Source organism: Microtus oregoni, unplaced genomic scaffold (genome assembly GCF_018167655.1).
Source record: "Microtus oregoni isolate MIOR12 unplaced genomic scaffold, Mior012 000056F_ref0000123, whole genome shotgun sequence".
Taxonomy (NCBI): Eukaryota; Metazoa; Chordata; class Mammalia; order Rodentia; family Cricetidae; genus Microtus; species Microtus oregoni.
In genome coordinates, this window is record NW_024543832.1 from 655276 (window position 1) to 667279 (window position 12004).

The window sequence follows — 12004 nt, forward strand, 5'->3', positions numbered from 1 at the left end:
AGTGAGGTAACCCAGACCCAAAAAGATCAATATGGTATGTACTCACTCATAAGTGTATTCTAGACATAAATAAAGGACATTGAGCCTATAATTCATGGTCCTAGAGAAGCTAAATCAGAAGGTGATCCCGGAAAAACAAAAACAAAACATGTAGTTATCCTCCTGGATATTGGAGGTATACAAGATTTCCAGGCAAAAATTGTGAGCTTGGGGGTGGGGTGGGACGGGGATAAGGGGATATGGGTAGAGAGAAGTGAGAAGGCGTGGATGGGGAGGGATTGGGGGAATGGGACGGTTGGGATGGAGGAGGAATAGATATGGGAGCAGCGAAGTATATTTCTTATTTAAGGGAGCCATTTGAGGGTTGGCAAGAGACTGGACTTCAGATGGGTTCCCAGGTGTCCAAGAAGATGTCCCCAGCTTGTTCCTTGAGCAGCTGAGGAGAGGATTCCTGAACTGGCCCTATACTATAGCCACTCTGATGAATATCTTGCATATCATCACAGAACCTTCATCTGGCAATGGATGGAGATAGAGACAGAGACCCACATTGGAGCACTGGACAGAGCTCCCAAGGTCCAAATGAGGAGCAGAAGGAGAGTTAACATGAACAAGGAAGTCATGGCCACGAGGGATGTGCCCACCCACTGTGACGGTGGGGCCCATCTAATGGAAACTCACCAAGGCCAGCTGGATTTGGACTGATGAAGTGTGTGATCAAATTGGACTCTCTGAACGTGGTTGACATGGAGGGCTGACTGAGAAGCCAAGTACAATGGCACTGGGTTTTGATTCTGCTCCATGTCCTGGCTCTGTGGGAACCTAGTCTGTTTTGATCTTCACCTTCCTAGACCTGGATGGAAGGGGGAGGGCCTTGGACTTCCCACAGGGCATGGAAACCTGACTGCTCTTTGGACTGGAGAGGGAGCAGGAGGGGAGTGGTGGGAGGGGGGGAAATGGGAGGTGGGGAGGAGGTGAAAATTTGTAACAATAGTAATAATATAATAATAATAATAAAAATATAATAATAATATGCTCAGGGTTAAACAAATGGGGAATAGATTAATAAAATTTGGATTTTAATTCCATTGCAAAATTTAAAAAAAAGAAAAAATATTTTTCAGATGTTATTTTCAGTATATCTCATCTTATTATTGTTTAATATTTTTATTGTTGTATAAAGCTTTGATAAAAAGGAAAACAGAAATAAGTGCACATTTCTGTCACTATATTTAGGTAGTTTTCAATGGACCACTTACTCAAGTATCTTTTATTCTTTGATTTCCCCTGAGATAGTTTGTACTGAAATTCTTTATAAACTGTTCCTTGGTTTTCTCTGTTCCAGGATGCTGTCTTGAAGGATGTCACTAAGAAAGACATTTGCAAGTGGAAGGATTGCAATGCCACAAATCATTGACAATTATTTTCAATGTTTGAGGTGGGTTTATATTCTTAAATGTTTGTATGTTAATCTTAGGAGATTTTTTTTGTGATGATACATCATGACCAAATCTAGTTAGGAAGAAAAGGGTTAATCTGACTTACACTTTCATATCATTGTTCATCATCAAAAATGTCAGGGCAGGTAATCAATCAGGCAGGGACCTGGAGGCCGGACTGATTTGATGCCATGGATGAGTTTTCTTTACTATCTTACTTTCCATCTCTTCCTCAGTCTGCTTTGTATGACACAGGACACCAACCAAAGGTGCCTCCACCACAATGATCTATGATATCCCTTATAAATCACTCCTTAAGAAAGTGTCCTACACTCTTGTCTAGAGCTCCCATTCCACCATATGGAGACATGTTTTCAATAGAGTACTCTTCCTCTCTGAAAACTCACCTTTGTGACAAGATGATATAAATCTATCTAGTAGCTACTTTTGCATTTATTTAATTATGTTTAGTGCAAACATGGAAACTAATAAAATGGGTCATGGTTTAATGAGAGTCACAGATTATATATTTATTTTGTGGTTAGAAATTTATCAACATAGTGTAAAATATGGTCACTAGGGAACCACAAACTTCAGTTTGAGAAACATACATTTAACAGTTTGGTCTAATGGCAAGAATGAAAGGTCATTTTCTTAATTACTGACTTAATTGCAGGTCTCAGGTACTTGTGGAAGTTGCCACCCATGGACAGGCTCCTTAGTTGTATAGTAAAGCAGGCTACATAACCATGGAGAACAAGCTGGAAAACTGAGTTTCTTCATGCTTTCTGATTCCTGATTCTTTCTTGTATTCATATCCTGATTTGTCTGCATGATGGTCTGTAAGTTTTAAGAAGAAATGAATCATTTTCTGCTCACTTTGCTTTTGTTTTTGGTGTTGACCACAATAGATAACAAAGTAGGACAATATATTTGTCCCGACTTTCAATATTAGGAGATCAGTATCCCCTTCCTATTGATCTTGGTGTATTTACATATTTACCTTCTCAAATCTGTCTGGCACCTTACCTAATTATTCAGGTATTGACAAAACACTTATATAGATTTTTTGCTCATGCTCTTCAGACAAGATGAGGTATTCCACTATCTTTCAATGAGTTAGGAGGGACATCCTAGGCAACTAATCTTGACTTGATTGGGTGAGAGTAGAAAGGAAAGGTTGGAATTTAAGTGTGCCTATGATTTCCAGCCTTGTCTAAGAGTTTCCACATGACATCATTTCATCATTTCTACACATCTCTTTAAAGTATATCAATAAATCTAAATCAATCCATGCCAACCCCGGTCCTTTGCTACACAGCAAAAGTGTTCACATCAGTTTGGTTCAAGAGACTAATGTCAATGTCAGGAATTTTTTTCTAGTCTGATTGAGATAACACAAAGAAATACTATAAATATATGCTTTATAAACAACATTTATTTCCTATAACATAATGCTAGAAAATCTAGGGAAGAGTTTTCTGAAAATCCAGTAATCACAGAAATTTGTTATTCATTAGGAATCTCTTGTGTTGTTATGTGATATGTGTCACAAAATATCTATGCAGCCTTACACAAGGACACTGATCACAGCTCAACCAACATTACAATGTCTCTGGAGGTTACTTTTCAGCATGTGAATGTTCAGCAGACAGAACAGACAGAGCATGGCAGCACTCACTCCAACATCTTCTTTCTGGATAATCAGTCTCCTGACATAAGCACTCACAAGGACTCACATATTGTAACAAAAATAACTTCTGTGCTTCTAGCAAATATGTCATAAATGAAATTAAATCAATCATTCAGTAAGTAAGTGGTTATGATGGAATGTGGCCTGAGTTGTCATTCTACCTAATATTATCAGTATGCAATTATCATTTTATCTTCAGTTGCATTCTTAAACTGTTTTCAAAGTAATGAAGTCAGATGGTGTTTCAAGTGACTGCAATCAGCTGTTCATTGCAGATATACTTACAATAGACAGCATATAAAAATGACCTAGATTTAGTCCAGAGTAATAGAATTAAATAGCTATTGATATGCATGTATATATGCATAAAATATGTAAATAATGGACATCATTCAACTCTTTAGAAGGAAATATATACTAAGAATTTCAATATAGCAGAGGCCTTATATTGAATAAGCAGTGCCCAGAGCAAGAGTGACTTAAGATATCACATACGTATACAGTTAACATGAACAGAAAATGATACAGTGGTATATGCAGTGGAATTGATGCAAATAAACAAACAGTAGCAGGTATTGATTAAATGGGTCAAATACTCAGTCATGCAGTAGGGAAAATCATGAAGTGTCACTGTACATTCTTAGTAGTAGTTATTCCATAAAATATGCTAGAAATGCTCCAAGGACTGTAGTTTATATTTTTATATAAGGAAGAAAACATGCATAGGAGGAGGTATTGTAGGTGATAGATAAAGTTTGGGCATTGGTAATGACAAAATTTTGATGATATTCTTTTGCCATAAACATATAAACACATCAGTGTCTATATAGTAATTTTTGCAGTGATCACATCTTAGTATATCAATTAATATGGACACAGGACTGCTATATAATACAAACACAGATGATAGATTTATGATAGACATGGGGTGATCAATGCATATCAATAATTATCTATGAATGGTATAGATAGAGCATATGTCTAGGTATGATTGATATACAAATGGATAATTAATGTATAAATAGGTTTTGTAGAAGAATAGATTATAAATGGACAATATGATACAAGATGTGATACAAGAGAAGATAGCTAAAAAGCTGAAGTACAGGGAAGGGTGCAAGAGGTTCCTAGTCCAGTTAAGCAATCATATTAAATACTGTACCATCTGCTGTAACTGTTGGAGATGATGAATTGCTTCTACATTTGCACACTATAATGATTCCTACCATAGTGTTATTGCACCTTAGGAAGTTATCCCCGTATTTCATGATTGCCCTGAACTACTATTATTTCAAGGCTCTGAGTTCCTTTATAGCAAATTAGGAGACACATCTCAGTCTTCCCTGACACATCCTCCATAAACACATGATAGTATTGACAGGGATGACCTCCACCTTCAGGATCTGGAGACTCTAACATTCTTCCCCACTCAGCTATATGCACTATTTTTTTCATAAATCACTGCTCAGACACTCTCCTCATGTTAAGTCCATGTGCACAAACAGAAAATGTGGTGGAACTGAGAGCACATTTCTCCATTTCTTGATGGCAATTTACAGAGGACAGATTTTTTTGACTAAGGTCTTAGTGTTTCTATTGTTGTGATGAAACACCATGACCAAATCAAATTGTGGAGTGAAGAGATTTTCAATGTATACACAACATAACAGTTCATCATCAGAGCAAAGCATGACAACAATTCAATTAGGGAAGGATTTCGGATGCAGGAGATGATGCAGAGGTCAGAGAGAAATGCTACTTACTGGCTTGCTCAATTTGCTTGCTTACAGAATTCAGGAGCACCACCACAGAGGTAGTTCCATGTACAATGTTCTTGGTCCTCACATCACTCAGTAATTATAAAAATTCCCTTCATGCCTTTCTGCAAACATAAATACTTTCTTTAGATGAGGTTCCTTCTTCTCAGATGAGTTTAACTTGTATCAAGTTCTCATGAAACCATTTAACACTACCAATATAAAAACTTTTCAGCATCAATTGCATTTTAAAAATTGTTTTAGTATTTTAAAATTCAAACATTCTTTTTCATTATACATACCAATTCAAGTTCCCACTCCCTCCACTCTTCCCATTCCCTCCACATACACTCCCACCCAACAACAATCCAATACTCAGAGAGGGAAGGCACATTGTTTTCAAGAAGGTCTGAGGCCCTCCCTAATATATATATATATATATATATATATATATATATGTGTGTGTGTGTGTGTGTGTGTGTGTGTGTGTATGTATGTATGTATGTATATGTATATTATGCAAGGTAATATCCAAAGAGAATATATTCCCAAAAGCCCAGTACATGCAGTAGGGAGAAATCCTCATGCCAGTGCCAGTGGCTTCTCAAGTCTGCCGTAGCCTTGCAATTGTCAACCACATTCAGAGAAACTAGTTTGGTCCTATGTTTGTTCCTTTCCATTCCACCTGGAGTTGCGGAGTTCCCGTTAGCTCAGGTAGACTGTTTCAGTGGATATACCCACCATGGTCTTGAACATTTGCTCATATTCTAATTCCTCCCACTCTTCTACTTCACTGGAGCTCAGTCCAATGCTCTGATGCATGTCTCTTCATCTGTTTCCATCAGATGCTGGATGAAGGTTATATGGTGATATTTAAGATAACAATCAGTCTGATTACAAGACAAGTAAAGATCAAGCCCCTTCTCCTCTATTGCTTAGGGTCATAGGGTCATTCTTGTGGATTTCTGGGAAATTCTCTAGAGCCAGGTTTCTTGGAAACCATATAATGGCTCCCTCAGTCAAGATATCTCTTTCCGTGCTCTCATCTCTGTCCTTCTTCATTCTTGACTATCCCATTCCATCAAGTTGTCCTCATTCCAACCTTCCCTTCCTCTTCCCCTTCCATTTTCCCTTCATCTCCCACCCCTAAATTCCAAATTATGCCAGGTGACCTTGTCTGTTTTCACTTTCCAGGTGGATTTATATATGTTTTTCTTAGGGTTCACCTTATTACTTAGATTCTCTAGGATCATGAACTATAGGCTCAATATCCTTTGTTTATAGCTAGTACCACTTATGAGTGAATGCATTCTATATTTATCTTTGGGGTCTGGGTTACCTCACTCAGGATATTGTTTTCTAATTTCATCCAATTTCATGCCAAATTTAAGATGTCATTTTTTTTACTGCTGAGTAGTACTCTAATGTGCAAATATTCCACAATTTCTTCATCCATTCTTTATTTGACGGTCACATCTAAGTTGTTTCCAGGTTCTGGCTACTACAAATAATGCTGCTGTGAACATAGCTGAACAGATGCCTTGGTAGTATGATTGAGCATCTTTGAGGTATATGCCTAAGAGTGATATCGCTGGATCCTGAGGTAGGTTAATTCCCAATTTTCTGAGAAAATGCCATACTGATTTCCAAAGTGGTTGTAAACATTTGCATTCCCAACAACAATGGATTCCCCTTACTCCACATCCTCTCCAGCATAAGCTCTCATTGGTGTTTTTATCTTAACCATTCTGACAGGTGTAATACAGTATCTCAGAGTTGTATTGTCCTTAAAATTCTTCCAGTTATACAACTGGGCAGTATGGGACAGAGAAAGGACCCGAGAAAAGAATGAAGGAAGAAAATAATAATCAGAACATATTGTGTGAAAAACATTTTCAAAAAAATTAAATAATTATTTTTTAAGACTCTTCCTGTGATGGTCAGGAATGATGATGCATACATTTATTCCTGTTAAATGGATGGCAGTGGGTGGAAAATATCGTATTGCTCAATATCAGCTTGGTCTATACAGTGAGTCCAGGCCAACCAAAATGACCCAGTCAAAAGAAATGAAGAAAGAAAGTCATCTCTTCTACCTGTGAATGTATCTTTTTTGTATGGGCACGTGATTATGTGTGTGTGTGTGTGTGTGTGTTTGTGTGTGTGTGTGTGTGTGTCTGTGATAAGGTGTGTGTGGTGTTTAGTGATATGTGACTGTATTTATACATGTGATTATATGTTTGACTGTGTTTGAAGTTGTTCAGATCATCACCTCTGCCGTATCTCTCCTTTCATCAAAATAATTTTAAATTACCTAGACTATAATCTTTTGATTTAATAAACACCATGCCCCAAAGCAACAGGAGAAGGAAAGGCATTGTGTCATCTTAGCTCTCATAGATCATTATAGAGAAAAATGAAGTCATGTAATCAATGCAGGAACCTGAAAGTTGGAACTGAATCAAAGATCACTCAAAAACTCTGATTACTAGATTGCTGTCCATGATGATTCAGCATGCTTTCTTATACAACCCAGAAACACCTGTCAAGGGATGACACTTTATAAATTTGCTTTTTATGAGGTATTATGAACAAGAGACCTTCCATCCTCACCAATATAATAATCATTTTTTTTTTTTTGGTTTTTCAAGACAGGGTTTCTCTGCGGCTTTGGAGCCTGTCCTGGAACTACCTCTGTAGACCATGCTGGCCTCGAACTCACAGATATCCGCCTGCCTCTGCCTCCTGAGTGCTGGGATTAAAGGCTTGTGCCACCATCGCCCGGCTATAATAATCATTTAGGAATCTGGGACACTGAATGGATTGACCTCATGGCACTGAATTTTATTTAGACAATAAGTGGTTTAAAATACATAATTACAAAAATATCTCTCCTTTAAAATCATTATATATTTATTTCTTTTATAGATTCAATATTCTTATTAATGTGTACAGTGTATAGTGATAATATCCAGTCCTAAGGGAATGGCTATGAAATAATGTGCCTGCCTCCCCGTTCCATCAGCCCTTTCTACTCTAGTGACTGCCATCTCCTCTGCAGTCATGAGATCGCCTCCTATAGGTTTAGTAATGTGAGGAATTACATTTTTCTGTCTACAATTCTGATAATTTTTTAGCTGGACTTGGTTTTTGACCTTAATCCCTTGCACATGGTAGACAAACACCTTACCACAAAGGTATACATTTTTTTTAAAATCACTTTTATCTACAGCAAATAATGTTTAGATGACAGTGTTCATTCATCCAATTCTAAAATAAACACCAGCTACCCCAAGTTTCTCTCCTATATGTATATCACTTAAGACCAATTGTAATTGTAACATACAGTAGAAAAAGAATATGTAAAGGATCAATGTTCTGAGCATAAATCTTAAGAAGGTAGGAGTAGGGAAGTCAAATAAAACCATAATAAACCAACCAGAGAGGAGAGGGGGAGAACAGGAGAAGGAGGAAGAAGAAGAGGGGGAAGAGAGGAGGAGGGGGAGAGAGAAACTGTACCTCCATCTTGGTGGCTCCTATCCAGAATCTGGACCACATAAAATGATAACATCGTCATCTACTGTGAAGACGGAAAAATAAGAGCAGAGTGTACACATGAGCACTGCAGTGTCTGCTCCGCACTGAAATGAGAAATGCAGAATCTGCTGAGCTGTGTTCTCAGTCTCTGGTTTTGAGAAAGTAACTGGGAACTTGGTCAGAAAGAGGAACTGGTATGTCTGCAGAGGCTGGTTCAGGGGAAGAAGGCCAAGAACTTTAAGGCAAGCCCCACTCTCAGTCCCCCAGGACACATGACTCAGTATCAGGGCTCAGTTGTCTTAGAATGCTGTGCTAACCTGTGGAATATAATATTAAGAGAAAATAGTCATCTCCTGGGTAAACATACAAGCATTCAGATAGAAACATAGACACAAAACAAAGATAAACCTACACAAAGGCAGGCATACAAGAAAAGACAGATAGATGTGTATTAACAACTCATGTTACTTTAAAATGTTCTGTTTCTGTCTGTCACTCATTCTACTTAAAATGACAATATCATGCTTGTTTATAATGTTCTGTGCTTATATCCATTCATCAGACTACAATCTCACTTTTTCCTCTCACTATTTTGACTGAGATGTCTTCTCTCACTCTCATGTCTCTTCTTTCTTCCCTCCTCCTCCGCTCCCATTCCTTCTTCTTTGCTTCCTTCAGTGAGATTGCTGTGTAACATGGTCTTACATGTGTAAATCTTTGAGGGACCACCATAGTATTTGCCAATGTCATAACAGAACCATGTACATATCAATAGAGCTCATGGATCCCTTCCTCTATATCCCCCACACTCATTTTAATACTTTCATTTGGCAAATGGCACTTACACCATTGGTTACAGACGACTTATCTTTTAGGCTATACTATCCATGTCTCTGGTGATTAGATGTTAGCCTATGCAATGTCGTCTACCTACATGAATTTGCCAAGATGAGGGAATGCAATCAGAAGATGTAGGGCAGGAAGTTGTCTGCTCATGAGGACACTTTTCACCACTGTGTTCCTAGGACTTTGTTTTATCCTATGGACCCAGTTCTCAGACAAGCAAGGGAAATGAGTTTTTGTTAGAAGAATATTAAGACTGATATCTTGCATGAGATAAATGGTGTTTTAACCTTTAACAGGGAGGGTTGATGCTGCAAACACAATATTTAATACTCAAAAGATGGACTATATTTTTGAAACATTATGATTTGAATCAAGGTTTCATACATACTACATAAGAACTTGGCTATTGGTATAATTCGCAAAACTGGATACATTTTTAAAGAAAAAATTGATTTTTAACTGTATATGTATACGTTTTTGTGCAGGTAGTGTAGTGATTATGGAGACAAACAGAGGGCACAGGGTCCTCTGGACTCACAGATGCTTTTGAGCTGCTCTGAGTCTAGGTTTAACAGTTTCCAGGTTATTGTGCTTCTTCAGAAACTGATGCTGGTCACTATACAAAATCATTTCTGCCCTGCTTGATGATCTGCATTTTGTTCTGATCAGAAGGCATTCTGAATTTACAAGGTAACAGGGCCATGAAAATACTTTTGTAGTTCAATTTCTTGCCAAAGAGAAAACATTGAATAGGATCTACCTCTGAGCTTTGATCTCGATGACTACAAAAAGAATGTTTTGGCAGCCAAGAAGCTGTCCTAAATGGGCTGGGCTAATGTGTAGACATCAGTATCACTGGGCAACATTGGCCAACCAGTCTAGCTAGTTGGCCAATTTCAGGACCAGTTCTAGAACTTATGTCAAAAATATATTGCAGATTAATAGAGGAATACATCATATGTCATCATGTACAGACACACACACACACACACACACGCACGAAGAGAAAGAGAGAGAGAGAGAGAGAGAGAGAGAGGAGAGAGGAGGCAGGAAGGGAGGGAGAGCAGAAGAGAGAGAGGGGTAGAGGCAGAGGGCAGAAACAGTATAATAAACAGAAAAGCATGTCACAACGGAAAATAGATATTTGAATAAAACTGTGAACATTTCACAGATTACTGTAGAGAGAATCTTAGAATGTGATATGGCGATGCAGCCCAGACACAGAGGAGTCCATCCCTTTATGCCTCTTTGAACAGGCTCCTCCATGGCCCAGAGCTCTGTGTGCTCTCAGCGCCGCCTGCTGAGTACCTTGCATGGAGGTTTGTGTCTGAGCTCACAGTAGTGTTCACTCACAGTGTATCCTGCACAGTAATATGTGGCTGTGTCCTCAGACTTCAGACTGCCCATTTCCAGGTATAGGGTGTTCTTGGCATTGTCTCTGGAAATGGTGAATCGGCCCTTCACATTGTCGGCGTAGTTGATGTTATTACTATTATAAATAGATGTGATCCACTCCAGGCCCTTTTTTGGAGCCTGGCAGATTACTGAAGGTGAATCCAGAGGCTACACTGGAGAGTTTCAGGGACTTTCCAGGTTGCTCCAAGCCTCTTCCCGAATGCACAAGCTGAACCTCACACTGGACACCTGCAAACACAGAGATTCCTGATTAGAAAACTCTCACAGAATCCAATTTGCTTCTTCCTCATGTACACAAATGCATACTGCATCTGATCTCCATAAAATACCTTTTAAAACAATGACAAGGAAAAGCAAACTGAGCTCTAAGTCCATGGTGAGTGGTCTCTGATCAGTGGTGATCACTAATTGGAGGACCAGGAAATCCAGGTTTGGGCTCCTCTGTCTGAGCTGCAGGCTCAGGGCAGTGCTGGTTCTCATTGGCACCGAGAAGCCTTATTTGCATATTTTCCGGCTCTAACAGGCTCTGGAGTTCAAACCTTGAGGGAAGGCAGTGCTCATAACAGATATAAGGCATCAAAAACAACTATGACAATTATAGAAATTGACATAGAATTGCTTTGGATTCACATTTTCCTTGTGAAGAATTCACAACACTCCAGTTAGTTTCTTTTTGTGTGTGTGCACAGCACATGTGGATATATACTGACATTTCGCCTTAGTACACATATGAAATTAAATGTGTCAAACACAGGTGTATTTCTATATGGGAGCTCAGTTTTTCCTACGTTATGGGCTGTAAATGGATTCTCCCTGATGTGGCTCTTAGACAAGGGTCACAGCATTCAGATGCTATTACAATAACTCATTGTCTGTGGCAAGAACACTTGGAACTTTGTCAGTTTTACTTATTTCTAAGATCACGCTTTTCTCATGCTATAGGAGGATAGTAAGTGAGATATCCCTTCTCTCTCTCTCTATCTCTTTCTCTCTCTTTCCCTCCCTCCCTTTCTTGTTTTGCACTTGCTAAGGAGACCTATTTCCATTTGCAACAAATGCATTTTTTTTCCATTCTGAAGTTCTCTCTTTGATTCCTTTAAACTCCCCACTTCTCTGTTATCTTCTTCCATCTTTACACCAGGCAACTCATGACTGTCATTATATGTTTAGGATAGTTTTTACTTATCATAATTACTGCAATTGTCCAAAGCAGTATTTTGATTAAGTTTTAGTATGAAGTTGTTATCATTTATCCAGGTGTCTGGTTCCCCTCCTACTCATCAACTTTCCTTAGCAATGCCAAACTTTGCTTTCAC

At 38.5% G+C, this 12004-nt stretch overlaps 1 gene segment (V, D, J or C); it reads right to left on the reverse strand.

Annotated features, from left to right (window-relative positions):
• Positions 1-11063, reverse strand: part of LOC121438423 — a 359365-nt gene extending 348302 nt beyond the window's left edge. The window contains 2 exon segments of the C gene segment in view: positions 10626-10916; positions 11018-11063. Coding sequence covers positions 10626-10916; positions 11018-11063 — 337 coding nt within the window.
• Between the last annotated feature and the right edge of the window lie 941 nt (positions 11064-12004).